Here is a 24758-nt window from a genome sequence, read left to right as displayed (position 1 = left end):
ATAGATCAGGTAAATTTATTTTGATTGGTCTGGAAACTCCCTTCGGGGGAGAAAAGGCAGGTAACCAAGAGTGGAGGTTAAAAAAAACAATAATCAATATGGGAAGTTGGTTGCTGACAGTTGTGTGAGGCAAACACCGGAGAAAGCTGAGGTGAAGTTGGATAGCTGAGGTCTGAATATTAAGCTATTCTTCTCTGGTGTGATAACTATTATTTGCTGGTGAAGAGCAGGAGGACGCAGAAGCTATCCTTCTGGACTTCTCTCTGCCACAGAATCTCCCTGCTCACTAAACCCTGTTACCTCTTCAGCTTCCAAACACCTCCTCCTCCCAGGCTCCCCCCTCTGACCACTCATTGCCATCCCACCACCAATCCCCAGGCTCTGAGCCTTTTGTCCCGTGGGGGATTCCCCAGCTAGTGCCTCCCCACCATTCTTCTGGGTCCATTCCAGATGACTCGGCCACAAGAAGAGACAGTGGTGGGAACCGTCTGCCAAGAAGTATAAAGGCATCTTATATGCCAGCTGGCCCTGTTAACTCAAGAAAAGAACAAGAACCTTCCTGGATCAGACCAAAAGCCTATCTAGTCCAATATCCTGTTGCCATAGTAGCAAAGCAGATGCTTATGGGAAGCCCACAAGAAGATGAGAGCAACACTTGTGTCCCCCAGCAGCTGATATTCCTATTGATTGAGTCCTATTGATACGGGGAAGTAGTAAAACAATCATGATTAGTAGCCATTTCTAGTCTTAACTTCTATGTGGATGATGCATTTTCAAAACAAATTGTAGATGTTTCAGGGAAGTGAGAATCAGCAGCAATGGGAAACTTCAACTGCCCTGAGAAGTCAGTGATAAAATTCGAAACGACATTGATAGAATGGGAAACAAGAGCCAAAACTAACATAACGAAATTTGCGAGAGGCAGATGTCATAATTTGCCTTTAATGCATGGTTATAAGATGGAAGATCCAGAACTTGGCCGCAGTACATGAGAGAAGCATCTTGGAAATCTAGCCGATCACAAGCTGAACATGAGACAAGGGTGTGATACAGCTGAATTAATGTGATTATAGGCTGTTCTAATGAAACCATCATTTACAAGTCATGGGAATTAACAGTTCCATTTTACGTTTGCCCTGTTGCAAACCTAAGGCCTTCTGTGTCCAATTATGGGTGCCACACTTTAAGAAAGATGAAGAGGAGGGTAATACAAAGATGGTCAGTGGTGTGGAAAACAAGTCTGATGAGGAAAGGTTGGAGAAACTTTGTGGGTTTAGCCTGGAGAAAACAAATCAAGACTACAGAAAGAGCGTAACACTGGCTAGTACTTGTCAAATACCTGAAAGTCTGTCATGGGTAAGAGGGCAGACTTGTTATTTGCTGCCTCAGAGAGCCAGACTAGATATATAATGGTCTTGGGGGCAGATTTTGGTTGAACACTAATAGAAATTTCTTGACAGTAAGGGAGTTTGACAGTGGAACCATCTGCCTGGAGTGGTAGTTGCTGGAAGTTTCCCAAGAAGCTCAACAGTCATCTCTTGGAGATGCTCTAGCTCTGTAGTTCCTGCATTGAGAAGCGTTCGACTAGACGACCTACCAGGCTCACTCCAACAGGGGCAGAATTTGGTAATCTTTTGTAATATGGCGCCCTGTGTGAGGCGAAAATTTGGCATCCCCTGAATGGATATTCTCAATTTAGTGCCCACTTTGCGGAGGAACTGCCTGCACCACCCTGAGTCCAGTGCTGCACTCCCAACTCTGTGTTTATATTTAAAAAAAAAATGCATTTTCAGCAGAAAATTCGTTGTGCTTATTGGATGCCCATAGCAGCTCCAGCACAAATTCTCTTTTTTCAAAGTTATTGGGTGTGTGGCAATAGGAGCCCGTGTGGCTTCATTTTTTCAGATTAATGAGTTTTGTTGGTTATTTACACCGTTTAGGTTAGCTAACCTGAGTTTAATTTATATTAAACAGTTTAGGAGAAATTCCCCCTACTGCTCTCCAGTCCTTTACTTTTTTGCAGTTTTGAAAGCTTTTCTCAGCTTCCTTTAGTCTCTAGAATTTAATTTCCCTCTGAGGAAACAGACTACATCCAGTGAAACGAGTAAAGAGCCAGCATCTTGTTAGGGTTTTCAGTTTAGTTTACTATTTGTGTATATTTAGGTTTAATTCGTTATATAGCTATTTAGGGGCACTCACCCCGTTTTTTGATTTTTGGTTTTGAGTTTAGTTTAGTTTGGGTTTATATCTTTATAGTATCTCTATCTCGTTTCAGGGATTGTCACGGCTGAGTTCTTTATACTTTTTGGTCATTATATCCCATGACTGTTTTTTTTGTCTTTTTGTTTTTTTTGCTCCCCAGAAACAGGCATTCAGTGACATTCTGCCTCAGTGCATAGAGGGTCCGATGCAGACATAATAGCTAACCGATTTTGATTTTATTTATTTAATGGCATTTGTATGCCTCCTCATAACTAAGCTCTCTGGGCAGACTGGTTTAGTTAGCAACGGTTTTGCAATTGCAGATCAAGCAAGCATATTGGTCTGGTCCCTCCCAGGACGGCAGCTATTTCTGCATTTGAATATGTTCTGAGAGTGATATACCTTCGGGAGAGGTCTAAGTTTTTGAACAACTGTGCTGATGCATTTTATTGCGCGGCCAGGCGAAGTCCCCCCGAACCCCGGGGTAGCCCCTGAGGGAATTAACAACTCATTACAACATTGTATGGGATTAAATTGGCCACAACTTTATTAATATTTCAGATGTAGGAAGACCTTGGCTCAGGCATTGGGCATTTATCCTTCCCAGCCCCCCAGCTGGGGTTCTGGGTAACTTCAGGGTTGTCCAGCATGATTGGGAAGTGGGCTAGTCTGGAGAACATATGTTCAAGCAGATAGCCCACCCCCCTATGTTCGCTGCCGCTGGAAGGGGAGGGCAGTGACGACCCTGGGCGTTTGGTCAACGCCTCCCCCTGAGACTCCTTTAACGGGAACCTTAACGTTAAAGAACCATTTAACGGGAACTTTAAGCTCTGAATCCAAACGGTCGCTTCCCAGGTATGACTCAATCTCTATTGTGTGTACTGCATAATCCCTCCTTCTACCTGGCCAATCCCCCTGGCAACACCTCCCCAGCTGGGATTGGGCGGCTGCTAGAGTAGGTGGAGTCCACAGGTATCCCAACCTGGGGAAGGCAAGCCAGACCAACTACCAGGAGCTGCCACCGTGATCCAATGGGTCTCCTCGCGACCTCGCAACATGCACACCCCATTTTATGTGGGGAACGCTCATTATCGGGAAATGATGACTCACACCATTATAGTAACCAGGCAAATTTTATTAGAAGCAACACTGTAACAAGAAAACACTTTAAATCCTTTAGAGATTGCTACCCATGTAGCAACGAACAGAATGCACACACACCTATAACACAGAAGCTCCCAGTGTGGTGCCAAGGCAAAGGTGTGTCCAGAAAAAAACACAGTTTTAAAACACAAAATGCATTACAACTTGTGTCTCCCAGAAAAAAGTGTCAACATATTCTGTCTTTTCAGATGAGGGGAGAAAACAGGGGAGAAGTGTTGGTACAAAAGTTGGATGTTACTATTCACCTCTCTAGAATTCCAACAGCTCATATTGGCAAGGATGATTCTGCCAACTAAAGATGACACATCGCTTTGTTCTTAAAAAATACCTCTGCTCAGAACATATTGTATCTAGGCTGGAAAAGGTTAATAGAAGATGTGTGGAGAGGACAGATTTATTATTATAATTTTTTTTTAATGCCAGGAAGTCTAAACAAAAAGTCCACATTTTCTGTTTTGAAAAGTTTCAGGACCAGATTTTAATATTCGGTTTTGAAAGGATAATCCTTGTGGTTGACACACCTATGAAAAGAAAAGAGTTAAATCAGAAGTTTGGTTTTACTTATGCCAATGCCTATTTTAGGGGACCAGGGCAAACGGGAAGCATGGAGCACCCTAAACTCTCAAAAAGTATCTATTTAGGCAGTACAATTTGTGAACCAACAAGTAAAATGAGGCCTACTAGTCATAATCCCAAGGCAAGATAAACCCCCCGTTTTTCCTGCCCCACTGAAAGTGCAAAAAGGGGGACTTGTTGAGCATCTGTAAAAACACAATATTTAGCTGGTGGGTCACAAGTTGTTAAGGCCTTATCTAGCATCGCCCCAGCAGACACCAGCTGGCAGCATGAACAAACTCAGTACTATAATGGATGTACTTGCTGTACGAGGAAGAATGTCCACATGGTTTTACAGCAGTGTCCAGAAATTGAACTTGAAATTTGAATGCAAAATGCCGAACCTTCAAAGTACGATAATACAATTCCACAAAGTTTACCTTTGCCTGACATTTTTGAAATTTACAGCAAGATCATCCATTTAAAAATCCTTAAGAAACCATAACCATATTGTAATCAGCAGCCTAAACCTCAAACTTCAGCAGAATGCTGAATGTTCACAACTGTGGAAGAAGTCACATGAAGAAAGTATGAAAAGAGAAACCATCTACACTTTAAATAAAGAAACATGGGGAAACAGCTGAGCAAACTTTCCCAACCCTTCTCTGCCCCTAGAACTGAGAAAAGACTCTTTGGATACATTCTGATAAACCAGCTCTCTCAAACAGCGGTGCTGTCATGGCGGGACTTTGGCACAAGACATCCAGGACTCCACTCAGCAGAATGAGAAGGAAGTCCCCCCCCAGACGCTGCAGGGATGGCTTCCTTTAACTTCTAAGCGAAGTTAAACATTACCATCTAAAGCGGAAGATCCCTGAGACACTAAGAAGTCCGGACTGCACCAATGATCTAGGAATTAAAGAAGGTCTCGAGATTGCCCTGAGAGATGGCTGATCAATAATTCTCCTAAAAGCGGCAGATACGTCAACAGAAAGTGGTGGTGGGGATTCGGTGGTAAGCTTACAGATGGACATCTAATGAGAAAACTGCAAGAGCCTGTTTAAAGGGGTGGTTTAAACGCTCAGAGCTTCCAAACTACAGCAGAGTGTGGCCAAGTCAGTAGTCATGCCTATCAATGGTAAGGATAACAAACCTGTTTCACAGGTCAGGCAATTGTTAACTTTATGCTAATCATAACTGCCAGTTGTCAGAAATGATTAAATGATAACCTAACCAGCTTTTTTTTAGCCACTGGGTGAAAACTGATTAATGTCCTCTAACATTAATGCGGGTGGTGTTGTGGGTTAAACCACAGAGCCTAGGGCTTGCTGATCAGAAGGTCAGCGGTTCGAATCCCTGCAACGGGGTGAGCTCCCGTTGCTCAGTCCCAGCTCCTGCCAACCTAGCAGTTCAAAAGCACGTCAAACTGCAAGTAGGTAGATAGGCTCTGCTCCGCGGGAAGGTAAACAGCGTTTCCGTGCACTGCTCTGGTTCGCCAGAAGCGGCTTAGTCATGCTGGCCACATGACCCAGAAGCTGTACGCCGGCTCCCTCGGCCAGTAAAGCGAGATAAGCGCCGCAACCCCAAAGTCGGACATGACTGGACCTAATGTTCAGGGATCCCTTTACCTTTACCTAACAAAGGGCCAGCATTAGCAATAATCACTACTGGCAGATCTCTGGGTTATTTGTAGTAGATCAGCAAGAGATTGCAACTCCCAGTTCTCTATAGCAGTGTCTACAACTGAAAACATTATGCCCCCCCACAGACTGCCCCATCTGCAAATTCAGATTCTGGAAAAGAACTCTGTGGGGGAGGAAACAGGAGAGGATTTTAGTGTGAAAGGGCCTGAAGACTTGGTTCTGATACTGATCACGAATTCATGGGCTGAGGAAATGTTTAGAATAATCTTGTACCGGCAATCTTAATGCATGTCTGCATTATATCATATCTCACAAGCTTGATGTCTGCCCACCCCAGAATAGAACAGGCTGGTCTTCCTCTCTGACCGCCCCAAATGCACCATGAAAAAGAAGGTTGGCACAAATGCCTTCTAAAAAAATGTAATTACTTTTATCATTTCCCCCCAAGAAGGTTGTTTCCCCAATCACCTTTTAACGATTTTGATTAAAAGCTCTTTTGATCTATTTAACCAATTGTCTGAATAAGCACTGTAGAACTGTTCTGCACTGATCCTGGACATGAGAGTCCGACAATGCTGTTTATCAACCCTTTTCGATTTTTCAGACCCCGCTACTTACGTGCTCAGTGCACATGCTCTCCAGTTCCTGTTGAAACTGAGAATGGTTTCCAGCTCCTGCTTAGTCAAGTCAAAGTCAAACACCTGGAAAGGAGAAAGACAAAGCAGAATCTCCAATTCATGGCAGGGTCACAAGAATTGTGGAGGTCAACATCACTTGTTTTATGTATTGATTACATTTGCAGACTGCCTCTTCTTCCCAAGTGTTCAATGCAGCACACACAGGAGCAGTTTAAAAATGGAGTAAAGAAGCAAACGCAAGAGTCATCCCATTTTGCCTTCACCGAAATCTTAGCCAATGGCCCATCAAATCCACCATCCTGTTCTCACAGTGGCCAACCAGATGCAAGCAGGAGAGCACTTTTCTCCTGAGGTTTCCAATTTTGCGGCCTCGGGTGGCGGTTTCAGGCCTTGGGTGGAATCCTTTAGTCTATCTTCCCTAAATAGGGGTGGGCGTGTAGCGGTGACACATGCCCCCTCCTCTTTGTGGTGGTGATCCCAGGGTTCCCCGTTAAAGGGGTTGTTTTGAGGGGAGGCATCGGCAGTACACCTAGAGGTTGTCATTGCTCTCCCCTGCGACGGTGTCGTAATGGGGGGCGGGCTCTCTGCTTGAACATATGTTCTGGAGAGCCAGCCCACCCCCCACACCCTCTGGATAACCCTGATGTTCCCCAGATCCCCAGCGGGGGGACTGGGAGGGATAACACCCAATGCCTGAGCCAAGGTCTACCTACATCTGAAACATAATAAAGTTGGGCCAATTTTAATCCCATAGCACGTTGTCTTGAGTCGTTATTCCACTCGGGGACCGCCCAGGGTTTGGGGAACTCCGCCTGGCCATGCAATTCTGAAGCATTGCTGCCTCCGAAAGTGACGTTGTCAGGTTGAGAGATGCCCAAAGGAGCCGATTAGAGTTGGCCTCTTTTACTGGTTTTGGGGTTGGCTCCAATTAGTTGGGGGGGCATTTGGGGCCAACTCTGAAATGGGTGAAAGGAGGCAGTTAAGTGTTTCATACCCTTTCTGGGGGAATGAGCTTACAGCAGTGGCAGCAAGAACTCAGACAGGATGACATTCCCAGCTCTACCTGGAGAGACCAGGGATTGAACTTGGGGCCTTGAGAAGAGGACATGGTGTGTGTGCGTGCGCGCAGATTTCCCAGCACAATTACCACCACCACCCTCTCAGTTTCTAGACTCTCCTCAACCTGTGGTAATGACAAGTTTCAGAAGAAGGAAACAGAATGACAGCCTTTGAACTGTTGGTCTTTATCACTCATTGCTGTCTTCTTTTGGTTGGCACGGACTCTCTAGGCTGTTTCTCAAACTTGGGTTCCCAGCTGTTGTTGAACCACAACTCCCATCATCCCTGACCACTGCTCCTGCTAGCTAGGAATGATGTGAGTTGTAGTATTTTGCAGCTGTTTTGCCTGGATCTTAAAACTGGAGATGTCAGGAACCTAAGCCCTAATGTGTTCTCCTGCTGAGCCATCTGCCGACAGATATGCAATCAAAATAGATCATTCCCTTAATGGTAGCTGTAATTCATATGTTAAGAGGACAAATAACCCTTTATTTGCACCAGCCTTCCCCAACATGATGCCTTCCGGATCTTGTTGGGCCTGTGGCTGCCATAATCTCTGTTCACTAGTAACTGAAGGGCACTTGTTTGGGGTGACATATGCCATGTAGGACCCAAGCTGATCCCAGTGGGAGCTGATCTACTTTCAATCTTACCTTGAAGTTTTCTTCAATACGTGCAGGAGTGACAGATTTGGGAATCACAATTGTATTTCTTTGGATATGAAAGCGGATCAGGACCTAATGATCAAGAGAAAGCCAAACCAAGTAAGTCTTCCTGTCCCAAGTCACAAATACATTAAAAATTAAGATTTGCCAGGGAAAACACACACCACATGCTCTTTAGGAAAATGGCACCCCTTTCTGCAGAGTCTGGCTTCAAGTCTCAAATTCCTGAATGGAGTTTAACAGCTGAGGGATCCAAGGGTTGTGGGTCTCCCTCAGTATTCCTGGTACACATCTGTTGCCAGAAGTTTACATCTTTAAATCCCCATGGCAAACTGGCTCCCTCGGCCTGAAAGTGAGATTAGCACCACACCCCATAGTCACCTTTGACTGGACTTAACTGTCAGGGGTCCTTTACCTTTTTTTTTTTAACCTAATGGCAAGGAGTGACCTCCCCTTTAGCCTAGTAACTACAACTGCTAAGATTTTAAATCCCCATTTCAAGTAGGAGCACTGAAGAAGTGAGTTTTTGATCACCACAATTTAACCTTGTATTTATTCAATAGGAGGAGATCTGGACATTGCAACACAGGAAGCCACCGTTATTTGTGCATCTGGCCTAGTCACATCTTCCTGCCAAGTTATTAGGCAGGTATTTCTCAGGTCTGCTTTCTGCCCACTGCCCTCTTTCTGCCAGTCCACAGGGTTCTTTGCTTATGCACTCAATTCAACGCATAAATCAAACACACCTGAGCTGCAGTTTTATTGTGCTTAGCAGCTATCTCTTTGATCTTGGGGTCATCCAGGAGAGAGGGATCCTCAGGCTTGGCCCTAGGAAAAGCAACAAAAGCCAAAGGGTAATGAATGGTACTAAGATAACTCGCATTTAACAAAAACAGAAAAGCTGATCAGATGCCGAGGAACAACAACAATTATTAATACCGCACTCATCTGGTTGGGTTTCCCCAGAGCTTCTGCACCTTTTAACAGGGAATTTCATTTAGGATTTTTATTCTCTACACTATTAAAAGTACCATCTGCAATACAGGAATAATGGTACAAGCTCACCCTAGAGTATTTTAATATTGTGTTGGAAGCCGCCCAGAGTGGCTGGGGAGGCCCAGCCAGATGGGCGGGGTATAAATAAATAAATTATTATTATTATTATTATTATTATTATTATTATTATTATTATTGCTAGAGGCTGTTACAAGCACATAATGCATGTGAATAGCACCATCTTTGAATAGATGAAGGTGCTAAGCAAATGCTAATTATAATTATTAAGCACAAGACTCCTACTTTGAATGCAGTAGCCGTACAAATAAATTAATAGGCAGATTTGCTGTATTTACTTCCATCAGTGGGTCTGGCGGCCAAGAAGGCGGTTTCTGCACGTGATATAAAGGGAAGTGAGGGACAGATGGGGCTCATCAACCTGGGAAGGCAGCCCATCTAAGAGAAGGAAAACTCTGATCCTAAACCTCCACTGCCTTGTGGGATATCTTCAGGAGAAGAAAAGGCTAAGGAGTAAATCCTACACAAATCTGGAGCGGAGTCCCTAAGACAGTTGGGTGGCACCTTGTACGGTTCCTTCTGGCAACTCCTGCAGCCAAGCTGGTCCCAAACATATTGCTCTGCTTTCCTTTGGACCACATCAGCGAGGCTGAGAGGGGGGTCCTGTCATCTGGGCATCCCAGGACCTCCATACCCACTGCCCAGGCTCGCGCCCCAGGGAGGTCACTTTGGTGCTGCTAACACCAGTTTGACTTCCCCTGGAGGCAAACTCCATTGTCTCTTGAGACGGACAGTTGCCAACAACACAACTTCCATCATAGTGGATAGCTTCAAATCTAATACTCAATATATCTGGGGCTGCTGGACCCAGGTTAGTTATCCCTTAGCCCACTTCCATTACCCATTTACTCACTATGATGTGGAGCTCCAAGCTCATGGCACATTTAGCTAAGCACTAAAAGACAACCCAACATTCTCACCATGGTCTGTCAGGGGAGCCGAGGGGGCTATATGCTGTGACAGCGATCCCTTTGGACTGACAGTAACTGATCAGTTTTTCCTGGGTAAGATATGGGTGGCACTCAATCTGTAAACATAGAAGAAAACAATTTGCCTTATTTGTATCAATCAACCGAATCAATCATTTATTTATTTATTAAAAAATTCACTGCTTGATTGTAAAAAAATAAGGGCAGGCTGCAATAAAAACAAACAATAGAGAATTTTAAGATTTACATTCAGAGATCAACTACGCATATAATAGGAAGTTTTCTGGCAGGTTTCCTGAACAGCTACTCGCAGTTGAACAGGCAAGCTGTAATTCATCTGCAAACATAGTTTGGCCTCTTCAGAAAACCACATGGTAGGTTTTACTTTCCCCCCAATGCCACAATCTCTGGTTGCTGCACTCCTGATTCTCCCATATAGCCTTTTCTTGGACTGCAGCACTTATTTCATAGCTGGTGGGATTTCACAGGGCACTCGTAATGTTCCCGTTTAATAAAAGACTAGCAGCTTTCCCCAATGATTTCCTCCTTCTCCAAGCAGCACTTTCAAATGCCCATTCAATTTTTCAACCACCCGAGCAGGACAGTTATGCTGGTCAAGGTTGAAGTAGAAGAACGAATTTTACAAAAACAAGGAATAAGAAATGGAATTAAGAAGGAGAAATGCAATTTCAAATAAACAAAGTAATCAAGCAAGCACCAAGCATGCAGACATTATTTTCTGCCACTGCCATCTCAGGTCAAGCTGGCTTTCAAGGTTTTTTCAAGGTGGAGAATTGTGATCACTGCAGTCTTTATTTATTGGTCTTAGTCTTGCTGACCAGCCAAGAAGGGTGCTGAACCATACTGGGTAGAGCTGCACAGTTGCTGGGAGTTTTATTTCTGGGTTCAACTGCTTTATTAAGGTAAGGCATAATGGCAACTTCCCAAAAAAACTCATTCATGAGTTTTGCACATACAGGTGAAACTCGAAAAATTAGAATATCGTGGAAAAGTCCATTTATGTAAGCAATTGTTTTCATTAGCTACTGCAGTTTAATATGAGATAGACTCATGACATGCAAAGCGAGATACGTCAAGCCTTTGTTTGTTATAATTGTGATGATTATGGCGTACAGCTGATGAAAACCCCAAAGTTGAAATTGTTCATTTGGGGTTCTCATCAGCTGTACGCCATAATCATCACAATTATAACAAATAAAGGCTTGACATATCTCGCTTTGCATGTCATGAGTCGATCTCATATATTAGTTTCACCTTTTAAGTTGAATTACTGAAAGAAATGAACCTTTCCAAGATATTCTAATTTTTCGAGTTTCACCAGTATATATTTTTAATCAGTTCACAGCCAGGTCCCTGTAGGATACCATGTTCTGGCAGTATCCAGAAATTCAGCTGCTTGTTTGAAGGAAGAAGCACATTGGTGAGGCCTCTGTGAAGACTTATGAATCTAGCAGAACACACAGACTATATTTAGAATGCAACAGGATCCCGAAGCATCCTTGTCTCTGTCACACGATACCTTGGTCTCAGTATGCATTGCTCTTTAGGGCTTAATTTCATGCTCACTTAGCATAAATAACGTACCCACTCACTCCATTCCAACCATCCTTTTGTCCACCCACCATCAAAAGGATTAAAAGCTAAGAGTTCAGATGCAAAATCTGAAGTGTTACCATTTAAAAAAAAACCACGACTCCACAGTTCAGACAATTATTTTGACTGAGCAATTTCCAACTGAGGGGAGGACACCATAGCAGGTGTTGATTCGTGGTAATTAATTCAGACAGTTAATTTTCAGTGCCAGCTGAAAACCTCCTGCCTCCAAGCCTTTTGAGGCTGATAAGAGCGTAAAGCAAGGGACAAGCTCTTGCATACTTTAAGTCTCCATGATTTCTGATGGGGAAAATTTGTGTGTTCTTAACTCTTTCCTCAACGTCAATGCAAGGCAGGGCACGTTGAACTCTGGCTGGATCGTGCCCTCAGTTTTCCTTTTCTGTTTGTGGTTTTCAGATACTCGGAAAGCAGAAGCCACGATGTCACCAGCTTCCCCCCAAAAAACACATTTCTGAACAAATTCGTTACCAGCCATGAACAAGTGGTTGAATTACCTCTCTCATACATTCAAGTATGGATGTATATCCCTATCAGTACAAAAACGTTGTTTCTCCATTTTTCTGAGCAGGGCAGGGCAGAATGGAGGGTATAACCTGAGTTGTGCAGCTCATGCGCAGCAACACGGGGGTTTAAATTATGCACCAGACAAGAGCTGGGCTTGAAACAAGTTGCACAAGTGAAAGTAGAGAACGCTTTGAGCTTGGTTGCACACACTTTAAAACCAGCACTCCCATTCAGGCATAAATTAACTTGCCATAAATCAGCAGGACTGGTTTACAGAAGCACCGTACGAGCAGCCAGCACTGATGCAAAAAATAAAATAATCAAGGCACTCTCTTCTTCAATGACTCAGCACAAGCTACAGGCAGCCCTTCTGAATTCGCTATAAAGTCCTTAACAACTTGGGCCAATTTAACTACAAAACTGCCTTGCCCCCTTATGTGCCCACTCAACCACTTCGATTGGTGGAATTGACACTATTACAGGTGAGACCTGTTCCACATTTGTAAGGAACTGGTTTTTTAAATATTTTTAGTGTGGCATCACTCACTGTTTGGAGTTCTCCGTCTACTGACACCATGCAGGCACTTTCACTGTACTCATTTTGGTGCTTGCTAAAAACATTTTTGTTTCGGCAAGCCTACCCAGATGTTTATTATTATAAAAATATTTGTATACTGCTACATCATTAAAATACTCCGAAGCACTTTACAGCAATAGAACTACATAGTAATAGGGCCAAAAAGAAGAAAAGAGAGAGACACACACACAGAGAGAACAAAAAAGTGAGAAACAAACACCAGTAAACCATTGTGGAAGGGTGTAATGTTTAGAAAGTTGGTCTGTTTTTAGTTTACTGTTACTTCAACTTTTCCAGTGTCTCGCATTTTATTGTTTTATCTTTTTGAAAAGTGTTGTGAGGCCTTTTGTTTGTTTGTTTGTTACAATCAAGTGGCACTTAATTTTCATGAAATGAGTAAATATAATCAACATGCTTTCCCAATCCCAGGTGTGGGTGCTGCAGGGAAACAGACTCAAATCTAAGTTCAGCTATGAAATGACACCTCATAGACATCGGCCAATTTCACAGGTCTGCAGTGAGATCAAAGATTCCAGCTCTGGAAATCACTGTGGACAAAGATTTGATGTGGAATAAGAAAAGCAGAACAGCCATAAATTCAGAAATCACTGAAATCTGTCCATATATATATATATTTTAATTCCCGTGTCTTCTTGCCACTGTAAAATGACCAACCCTTCACAATCCCCTAAAAAGCTTCAGTTTACATCGCCGGGCATCCTACCTGATTATTTGCAGGCTTGTACTTCAACCCGGGCTTGTTCAAGATTCTCTCAAGCTGATCGTGGTTGAAATTGGAAACTCCAATAGACTTCACCAATCCAGCATCCACCAGCTCCTCCATTGCCTGGGGGGGAATGACGACGACAACATGTTGTCCTTAGGAATTCCTCCTGGCCTGACTTTGGAAAGCTGTCACACTTTTGAGCCTCCTAAGCTCTTGTCTAATGAGATACACCTTTCAAAACTACCATATGCACCTCTCTGTGAACAGGAACAGAATTTGGAAATGGGGAACTCCAGACCAAAAAGCAGTTCCACATATTTGGTCAGGGGGGTGGGAACACATGTGTGTGGCGGTGTTTGGGGGTGACTACTTCCCACTGGCAGTTTCGGAGGAAGGGGGGGTGGGGCGGTCTGCCCCAGGTGTCATCCTGGGGGGGGGTGACATTCGGTGCGCCACCCGCCCACGACTCCCAAGCCTACCCCGAGCTGGGGAAGGGGGGAGCTGTGCCACTTTGCTGGCAGCCTTTCCCCTTCGTTTTGACAGCTCGGGAGTCAGGGGAGTCTTAGGAGTTGCAGGCGGGGGGCACGCCATTGCCCTGCGCTCCCAGCTGGAGGAGGCAGGCAGGGAGAGGACAGGATGGAGGCAGGCGAGCAAACAACAGAGGGGGGTGGGAAGGGGGAGGAAGGAAGTGGGATTGGTGGGTGCGCCTTTCTATATTCAAGGCAGATTAATTCCCTAAGCACAAGGGATGCGTACTGAAAATTGGAATTTCATACTCCCTTGTAAGAAATTGCGGCACTACATAACCACGGCTGGCTGCACCATTTTAAGATGTGATCTCTCTCTCTCTCTCTCTCAGTACATATTTTAAAGTAAATCTGCTTTCACACAGAAACCTGCAAATATCCTACCAAAGTCAAGAGCAGGGCTGGGGGACCCTTTTCAGCCCAAAATCCACGCTCCCTTTTAAGGAACCTTCCAAGATCCAGGACCAGAAGCAAAAGTGGCCAGAGCACTGAATGAATATTAGCTTTGTACAGCAGGCTTGTTTCTATAAACTCCTCTATCTTCCATCCAGAAATGCAAAAAGGCACCATCAGAGTTCGACACATTCAAGTCGGGCAAAACCACTCAAGGAGAGTGCAGGCCAATGAGATAAGATGCGTGCCTGGCAGAAAGAGGGGCTTAGAGGACGACATCTGGCTCCCTGGCCTGAGGTTTGCAAACTCTAGTCAAGGGGGACCTTTCTATAGTATTTGCAACTATTCTGTGTAAATTATTGAGCTTTACTTAGTGGAGGAGCCCTCCGAGGAACTGATATATAGCACAACTTCAGCCGATAGAAATCTGGATAGAAATTGCAATAAACAGATGCAAGCTATGCAAAAGGTGCGTGCAAGAAATTGCACACAGAACAAAGAGAAACCTTTAACTGCAGCGGAACATACTTCCCAGGTGTCCTCAATCTTCGTATTACTGGGTATTCATGCCCGTTTCATCAGTTGGGAATAGGTCCTCGCCAGCCTGTCAAGTGCAAAGCAAGAACAGAAACAGGTTTGCTTTTGAGTAGATGAGGCTGCCTTGTGCAGAGTCAGACAACTGGCTTCCCCCAATCCCCAATATACTTTAACAGGATGTGCCTGAAATTTAACCTGGGACCCTGTGAACCAAGGAATATGCTTTGTACCAATCCAGACCATATTCCTGCCTTACCTGGAGATGCCAGGGATTGACCTTAGCACATTCTGCACACAAACCACATGCTCTGCTACTGAAATACAGCACCAGTGTAAAAGGGACGGTGTGGCATCTTCTTTCTACAACGGGGCAAGAAAAACCAGGCTCTCAAGCAACACCACTGCTCAGTCAACCAACCAGATCAGCCAACCGCTTCAGTTATTTTTCTGAAAAACCATAATTCTAGAAGGTAACTGGAGCAGTCTCTGTAGATTGTTCCTCTGTCGTAAGCATGCCCGGAGGTGCGAAGTATTCTGCACTAAAATACTCCTGGCAGAATCATCACAGCTCCCTGCTCCAGGATCTCAGAAGCTTGAGTGTCAAGCTCACAGCTTTTTCAGACACAAGTGCAATGAAAAATACCAACCATATGCTCCTTTTTATACCTTTAGCCAGTGGTGCAGTGGTCCAGGGTCTTGGGGGGGGGGGAGGTCAAAGACCCCTTACTATTTCTGTAGAGGGATCCCTGTCTCCAGCGCCCAAGAGTCACCCAATCAGCATGAAAGGAGGCTTTTTTAAGCCACCATATTCTCCAAAGCTAAGCATTTAGGAACACTGAAAACACAAGGTGCTCCACTTTCAAGACAAAGGTGTGCAAGTTCTGTTATGTATAGTGGAACCTTGTGGAAAGCACGAACTCCGAAAGGAGGTATTGGAGAACTCCAAACCATTTGTCCATGTACATCCACAGAAAACAGCAGATCTAACTGAAATGCAGCACATGGAGATCTGAACTGATTGCTGTAATGCACCCCTAACCATTGTTGTATAATTATAGGATTATTGTACTGTATAATATTAGAAGGGTGGTGGCTGTGACCCTGCATTTTTGGATTTGCCCCTACACTTCTGCCTTTAGCACTTGCCTTTAGCAGAAGTGGCCAGAGGTTTCTAAATGTCGCTCTACCACTATAAAGACTTTGTGAGGTGCAGCCAGCAAGGATAGGAAATGCAGTCTGTGCAAGAGCTTCTCCCTTCAAGTTGCAAGGATACCAGATGCCTGACCCTCCTTAACTTGGGAGCAGGGCCTTTAGTGCAGCTGCCCCAGTTTTGGGGAGCAGCATTCCTGCAACAATACAACCGGTGTCCATTATCTGGAAACAACTGGAGATGTTTGTGTTCAGACCAACTTTCTCAGCTGGATGAAGAGGTCTCTGCCATGGGTGCCTACTTTTATTGTTTTGATTTATATGATGCAATTTGCAGTGTTGTTTTCAGCCGTTTTGATTTATTTGTGTGCGTTGCCTAGAGGTTAAGGATAGAAGCTGATAGACAGACAAACAAACAAACAAAAAAGAATACCTTGAATCCCACAGGCCAGTGAATAAGGTAGAGGTCTAGGTACTCCAGCTTCAAGGCTTTAAGAGTTGCGCAGGCCTTTCACCAAGGCTTTCTCGTGAATGTGCACCACAGCTGGGAGGGGGATGGGAAGAGGAAGGATAGCAAGAACACAGGTTAATTCACCGGACGACATCTATTCCACAATGCTTTTTTCTTTTAAAAATAATAATAATATTTTATTAAAGCTTTCTCATAATACAATAGGATAAAAGAAACTAATCTAAATAAAAACAAATACACACACAGAGAGAAAAGGAATAGTTCTCTTTCAAAACCCTTGTCTCACACAGAAAGTGTGTGGACCCTCCCAGCTCTCACCTGGGAACTACCATAGAATCGTGCAATTGCAGAGTTGGAAAGGACCCTGAGGGTCTTTCCTTTCTTCTCCCAGTCTCTCATCCTGGGAGAGGTATCCTCTTCCCTGCCTCTCACCCAGAGTTCCTTCCACCACCATGTTATCTTTCCCCCCTGAAAAATAGGTCTATCACATGAACTGATGGAAATGGCTCCATTAATCCGGCGATCTTGCAGGGCTGGGGAAGCAGTGGCCTCCAGAGGTTACTAGAATGCAACTCCTACCATCCCTGAGCACTGACCGGAGCATACAACGGTTCCTTCACAACACAAAATTCACTCCTGGTTTCCCCTAGTTCCTTTGTTTCAGCAACCTAGTCTCTTTTTTGATGGTGGTTGTGGAGCTTTTGCTATTGCTGAACAACTAGGAGTCAGAAATCCTCGGTAATGCCCTGCACATCGCTCAGAGATCTATCAACAGAACCTGATCCACCTTCTGCTCACCTATGCTCTAAAGCAGGCATGGCCAAACTTGGCCCTCCAGCTGTTTTGGGACTACAACTCCCATCATCCCTAGCTCAGTGTTTTTCAACCTTTTTTGGGCAAGGGCACACTTGTTTTATGAAAAAAATCACGAGGCACACCACCATTAGAAAATCTTAAAAAATTTAACTCTGTGCCTATATTGACTATATATAAAGTAATTCTCTTGAATAGGAATCAAATAAACACAATTTTTCCCATGGCACACCAGGCAACATCTCGCGGCACACTAGTGTGCCGCGGAACAGTGGTTGAAAAACACTGCCCTAGCTAACAGGATGAGTGGTCAGGGATGATGGGAACTGTAGTCCCAAACAGCTGGAGGGCCAAGTTTGGCCATGCCTGCTCTAAAGGATCGGACTTTCAGTTTGGGGTGGGGTGGGGCCGGGTTGCTATTAGATCTAGCTTTATCTTTGGAGGCCCAACCATCTTTCATCAGCTGGGGCTGGTATACTGGCTCTGGTCTCTCTTAGCCTGGCCAGTTACTCACATCCATGATAACGTCCCTCACTGCTACACTTCGTTGGGTGGCCATCTGTCACGGATGCTTTAGTTGAGATTACTGTACTGTGGGGTGTTGACCTAGATGACCCTTGGGGTCTCTTCCAACTCTACAGTATGATACTACGAAACCATAGGCTACAACCTGGACTGTGTGTATGGCATAAATCTCACTGGTCTTGAACAAACTGCACTGATTCCTCGTCTATTTCCAAACCAAATGCTCGGTGCTCATCTTAACATTCAAAGCCCTAAATAGCTTATGACCAGGATAACTCAGGAAGCACCTCCTCTCGCTGGAACCTGCCAAGGTAAGACGCTCCCCTCTGGATGTGTCATATATGCATTAACAAAAATATCTGGAAAGTGGCCCATTGGTAAAATATTATGGGCCCTTCTCTCTGGGGACAGTCAGCATCAAGCAAAAAAGAAAGTTGAGGAGTACAGTACAATCTTGTTGCAACCCACTTTTCAAACCCCAGCAGGTGGGAAAGTGGAGTATAAATGTAAATACCTTACTGACAATGAAAAGGTCCTCACGCTTTACAACCCCGGCCTTGATTTTCTCCTGAATTCCGCTGCCAACCTCTTCTTCATTTTGGTACACGTAGGCACAGTCTATGTGGCGATATCCCACGTCAATGGCTTTCTTCACAGCTTCTGCTACTTTCCCTGGTGGGGACTGAACAACAGAGAAATCCTGTTCAAGCATCCCATTAACTTGCTACACCTTCCTCTTTGCTCCACAATCCTGTATGTATCCATTGTCAATACTCTGGGCCTAGCACAGATACAATACTTAAAACATGAGCAGCGGCCACCATGGTTGGTCACTTTAGACTTGGTAAAGATCCTAAACCAGAGGTGGGAAACATTTTTTTATTTTGATTTTTTTGCCGTGGTGGGCCAGATCTGGCTTAGTATAAAGACAGCTCCTTGTGTTCTAACTTTCTTCTGCAGGCAAATTAAAAAGCAGCCTTGTCGTGCTCATAGAATCTTATATTCGCATCAAAGGCTAATATTGGGGGCAAGTGGGATGGTTTGAGTGGGTGGCAGGCAAAAGCAAAGGAAGCAGGTAATGTGCAAAGACATCTCTGGCGTGTTGAGCAATGTAAAAAATGGAACTTGAAAACACACGCATGAGGGAGAAGAAATGACTTTGCTGCCCTTTTAAGCTGCTAACGTGTAAATAGTCATTATCACCATCGTTTCTTTATACAATACAATTTTCTACATATTCAGCTGTGCTCAAAGCGCCTCACATAAAAAGCAGTCTAAATAGTACAGTGGCTATATAATAAAAGGTATAATATCACTACAATAAACACTTAATGAAACCCGTACCAACGGTTAACAGTTCATTTAACAAACATGAAAAGGCAAGCGAGCATATAGCTTATCAATTTTGTAGTCGTCTTAGTCGTGTCCGACTCTCCGTGACCCCATGAACCAGAGCATTCCTTGGAAACTCTCACTTTCTTCTCAAAAGCTTCTCCTTTTTATGTCCATGGAGTTTTCTTGACAAAATACTGGAGTGGTTTGCAGCTTATCAATAGGCACAACGAAAAATACTTAGCATCATAAAGTTGGGACCATGAGGGTCATCTAGTCTGACCCCCTGCAATGCAGGAATCTTTTGGCTAATGTGGGGCTCGAACCCACAACCCTGAGATTACAAATCTCATGCTCTACCAACTGAGCCATCTCAGTTACCAGTGTCATCAGTTTTGGGGCAGCTGTTGGATGTGACATTACTGGATAAGCTTTTATCTACGTCCCAGGAAATGAATGTAATCGAAATGCATTCGGCTGCCCAAATTATATTTTCAGGCGTGTGCTTTCTTTCCTCCCTCATATGCAAGGCACGTCACAGGAAGACTTGGGAGCGTGTGAGAAGTCCAGACCCTCAAGGGCTTGCTGGAACTAGTAGACCAGAGATGGATCTGGCTATCCCTCAAAGCATCTAGCAAATAGCAAATGGCAAATAAATTTGTAGGCCCGTTTCATTAAGGATGTTAGACGCCACCAATATTAAGGCCAAAGCTGCAGTGTTTATTAGATTGAAGAATTAGGAGAAGGGAATCTTGCTTAGAGACAGATGGGTCCCTACAGCCAGAGATCCTGCTTGACTGACTCTGTGTCACTGCTGATCATCGGCAGAGTGACTGGCCCAACATTTATTGGATTGCACCGAGACCTCTAGCTTACTGAAATGAACAAACTGCCAACAAAAGGTTGTGTATTGGGATGGTGGTGAATAATTTTCAGGCTGAAACATTGACATATTGTCTATGTGGTGAACATAGAAAACTGGCAGTCTTCCAGTGAGCTGCAAGGCCAGTCCAAGGTATTATATTAGTGTACAAGGTCCTGAATGACTGGCGATCAAAGTACCTAAAAGAGCACCTCTCTCAAAATAATCTCTGGCCCAATGATTGGCAGGAAAGAGCCAGTCCATGCCATTGAGTGCTGCCAGGCTGGGGCAGCCCTCTGACAGGGCCTTCCTGGTGGTGGTTCCCCACTTGTGGAACACAATTCCTGGCGAGGTGTGTCTGTCTCGCTCTTTATTAACATTCAGGAGGAATTTAAATACCAAATACATTTGCCGGATGAAAGATACTGTTTCTGGCACCTTGAAATTATTAATTATGAGGGTATGTGGCTATTTTTGAACACTTTTAGATGTTCTTATCTTTAATGTTTTTACTACTTTGTTGGCTCCTTTTCGAAGGAATGGCAGGAAATATATTTTAATAATAATCATGCAGCCACAGAATTCACGTGTGGCAAGTGCACAGCCCCCGAACCTCTCTGGTTCTGATAGGCTTTCTTCTATTTCTTTTGTTGGCACTGACTGTTCCACACTAAATACAAGTTATTGTATATATTATTAGCAAAGTTTGTTCTGAGGGCTGCTCCTTCTGCAGCTGAATTGGCATTACCTACACACAAGAGGAAGGCACCAACAGGCTACAAAATTTGCTAAAGTACAAAAGAATCTTAAGAAATAAAGATCTACAGGCAATCCAAAAAACATTGTTCTTTCCACGGTTGTATTTAATTGAAGTAACACATGCTTTTGAGAATTATCTGTAAGTTTTACCCATCTGCTCACTTAGGAAAGCATTTCTGGCTTTGCATTTTCACACTATGCCCTCAGAATATTTAGAAGGATGCTACAGGAAAATTTGGTGGTACTAAAAGTTTTGGTACCACGCAGCAGAAGATCTACACATTATGTACTATACTGCTGTCTGTACAGGTATTCTGAACCAAGAACTAAGTTTATCCTTGATTTGCTAAGCAAGAGGCTTGATGTAGCTGATCAAGTGATCACCTATTGTTGTCTGGTTTTGGCAAATTTGCGAAAGACAAATTTGTGAGGTCCGCAGTTGCTGCCCCATAATTGAGGATAACATGGCGGACTGTAAAGATTTAATTGGGAATGAAATATAAAAAAACTACTGTATTAGTATCACATTTGTGTGAATGTATGTGATTGTGTTTTAATGCCATATTTATGTATATACTATAAAGGACGTATATTCTTTTTTCCGGTGGTTGATATGACCATGATGGTTGAAACAACAATGAACAATAAACAAACTTCATAAACAAAAATCCTTTTGGGGGAGTAGAGCAAAAACAGTTTCAGTCTAAGGAATAGGTGGAAGAGAGAAAGCCTATCCATCAAGTTCTCAGTAAGGGTGTGTGTGGCTTGCTGCAGAGTCAAATGGCGGTTTCATTTCAAGTCTCCAGCACCCTTGGGAATGAAATCGCTATTTGTTACCTTTCTAAGCACACCTCCCGAAAGGTAATGCTGCAGGGCTTGCGGGGGCTGAGAAGCAAATCAGCAAGGCTTGACTGGCAGGAAGCTATAGCTCTCAAAAGAAGCTTGTGAGGAAAAATGGTTCCTGGGGCCTAAAAGGCAGGAAACCTCCAAGCAGCTCAGATATTAAAAAGTACTCAGTAGAGGTGAGTGAGGTTGCCCAGTGCAAGGCTCATCCTCTTGGCCAGTACGCCAGTTTCCTTCCACCTGGGTCCTTCCAGATGTTTTGTGCCCAGGGCTGATGGGAGCTGCCGCCCAAAACATCTGGAGGACACCAGGATGGAGAAGGCTGAACTATGCCAAGCCTCTGATTAGCCAAAACAGGCTGAATTGCAACACTGGCTTCCAGAAATTCACCAGCACGTTATGTCTTTTTTGTCCCACAAGAACATCATCATTTTAAGTCGACCCTTAGGAAGCTGATTATCTTCAAACCACTGGAAAAGAAGAAAAACAAGCAACCAACAATGGCGTTTTCCACTTTCTCCTCACTAAAATAAAATGGCCCTCTACAAAACAGAAGCTGCCGCTGCTCCTTGTAAGAAAAGGAAGTTATTTCCTCCTTTTTCCTTTGAGGCCCAGGCAACATGTTTGGCCAGGCAGAATCCCACCTGCCTCACAAAAATCTGCAACACGGATGTGTACACGTACTCCTAATCTGGAACAAGATTAAAGACGCCCAAAGAGTATAACAGGCAAGCACACGCCGTTTCCTTGTTGCACTTTCTCTACAAATTTAAGTGGAGCCTGCAGCTACACTTAGTGGTTGGGTTTTGCAGTTAATAGTGTTGGACTAGGACCTGGGTTCAAATCCCCAATCTGCCATGAAACTCACTGGGTGAACTTGGTGGTCCATTCACATTCTCTCAGCCTAACCTTACGAGGATTAAATGGGGAGGCGAAGAAGAACCACACGGAGCTCAGTGGAGAAGCAAAATATGTATGTTATAATAAACGGATAGATAGCTGCTTTTGTGAAGTGTTCCAATAGGCAACACCTTCCAGCACACTCCATTTCCACCCAGTTTTCTGTCCCCAACTCAGCATTTCATGGCCATTGAGGACACTGTCCTCATTAAAGATCAATGATCATTACATTCCTCTTCCCAGGTGGTTCCCCATCCCCCTATCCCCTTAGGGATTTTTTTCTTAAGCATTTCTTTTTTAATTTCTCCAAATCTCTGGGTTCTCCAATGTCTGCTGATACCTCCGCCCCCCTGAGCATGTCTAGTGCTGTTTTGGCTATATAAGCCAAGGCACTAGCCTCTGAACATCGAAATCCGAGGAGGCGATACTTGCAGCATCTCTCTTTCAAGCTGCAAAAATGCCTTCCCCTTTTAAGAAAAAAGATGTTTCTTTTCTTTTCTTTTTTAAAGAAATAAAAATAAATGTTTTCTTACACAGCTTAAACCCTAAAAATGGCATTAGTAAAGCTTGGGAGACCAAAAAGAGACTTCACAGTTTTTTTTACAAATAGTCTTGTTCAGGCAGGCAATAAAATCTAGCAGGATGAGAACTTTCCATGCCACTCCTTGAAAGGGACTCATTGAACTGAATAGAACTTCCAACTATGTGTGCATAAAATAATTCTGCATTACTGTCAAAAATTTCCCCAGTGAAGCTTCTTTACCTTCAACTGCTGCACATTCTGCAAAAATTCGGAAGGCAAATATTTTCCCCCCAGCAGCCAGAGCGTCAAGACAAAAGCAATCTTCCTGCAGAATTTTTATGTCACATATAAAACACTTAAGGGCCCAACAGGGAAAAAAAGAAGTTGGCAAATGTGCACTTCACCCCATTAGTTCCATAAAGTTGGGGGGGGGGGGCTTAATGCCAAATTATAGAGTTTAAGAGCAGCAGCCCTGGGCATGGAGGTACATCAGAATTATTGGCATTAGGGTTTTTTTGTTTTGTTACGGTGGTAATGGAGGAAAACTGTTAGAAAGCAGTCTTAAACAAAGTTGAAATCAGTTATATAAAATAGGTCAAACCATTTCCAGAAACCCATTTTATAAACCAGTTTCACGCTAACCCTGACCAGTATTTTTTATGCCAGTAATGCCTCTGCCCCTCTCCCCACAAAAAATATCCAAGCACCACAGCACAAGGAATTTTATTCATGCAATTTACTAATCTTAACAAGCACGCAATGGACATAAAAAATAGGTATTCAAGGAAAGAGGAAGGAATGTTATGTAACAGCTGCTTGCATTTCACAGAATAAGGAATTGCTCCGCTCTCTACGCCACCAAAAAGACAAATTAAGCAAAATCTGCAAAATATATTAAAGGGGATACGGAGACCAAAGTGTCCCGAGAGGCAGATCTGATTTAAAGGCAAACCGGGAAAAGCAGAAATAAAGTAAAAACTGCAAAAGCAGCAAACGTGTACCCGATTTTTGGGCGTGCAAAACGAAGCGAAGGCGAAGCTTTTAATTACAGTAGGCTACTTTGGATGCTGCCAGAGGCAGTGGAAAGCTTTGTCCGAGCGAGGGGAGGAAAAAGATCGCCCAGCAAGCGTGAATTGGGAGGTGGCGGCAGCAGCAGGGTGGGCAGATGGAAGATGCCATCGGCCTCAAGAGACCCGCTTATCATCCCTCTTTCTTGACACGACAGACACCCACCTTCCAAGTGCCCAGGCCCAGAATGGGCATCTTCGCTTTGGTGCACAGCTCCACGTATTTGGCCATGATTTCCCGGGCGCCGATGGGGGGAGCGAAATGCCACGCTAGGCCGAGAAGCTACGCGGCATAAAGCGAGCTGGAAGCGCAGCGCAGCCGCCTCCAAAGCAGGCGCATTTAATTAGCTGTAGCCACGCCCCGGCAGGCGCTCGTCGCCCAGAGGGGGCTGGAAGAAAAACGTCGGGACATTGTATGTTTGGGGGCTGCTCCCTCCTGCCAACAGGCCCGCGCCTCCTCGTTGTGCGCTACGCAGCCCGGCGCCTTTTGATTCGGAAGGGAGCGCCGCTGATCCCCGTTAAAACAAGCGCGCGTAAAATTGCAGCGGGAGAAGTTGGAGAGGGGGGTGGTAAATGGGGCTTGCAGTTTATCAGACCCTCTTTGAGTGTTAGATGTTGACTTTTTCGCGGCGATCGCAGGGAAGAGCAGCTTTCCGCCTCCCCATCCAGCCGACGCGCATCATC

General features: G+C 44.2%; 1 protein-coding gene across 1 annotated transcript; it reads right to left on the bottom strand.

Annotated features, from left to right (window-relative positions):
• Positions 1 to 3319: 3319 nt before the first annotated feature.
• Positions 3320 to 24397, bottom strand: AKR1B1 (aldo-keto reductase family 1 member B). The gene is given in 11 exon segments (XM_033161808.1): positions 3320 to 3887; positions 6183 to 6265; positions 7915 to 7998; positions 8673 to 8754; positions 9921 to 10027; positions 13370 to 13492; positions 14821 to 14857; positions 14859 to 14896; positions 16412 to 16522; positions 18303 to 18470; positions 24241 to 24397. Coding segments are annotated over 11 exon segments (942 nt in total). The 5' UTR covers positions 24307 to 24397; the 3' UTR covers positions 3320 to 3844.
• Between the last annotated feature and the right edge of the window lie 361 nt (positions 24398 to 24758).

Source organism: Lacerta agilis, chromosome 10 (assembly GCF_009819535.1).
Source record: "Lacerta agilis isolate rLacAgi1 chromosome 10, rLacAgi1.pri, whole genome shotgun sequence".
In the NCBI taxonomy this organism is placed as follows: Eukaryota; Metazoa; Chordata; class Lepidosauria; order Squamata; family Lacertidae; genus Lacerta; species Lacerta agilis.
Note: the sequence above shows the minus strand (reverse complement) of the source record. Positions and strands in the feature narration are given on the sequence as shown.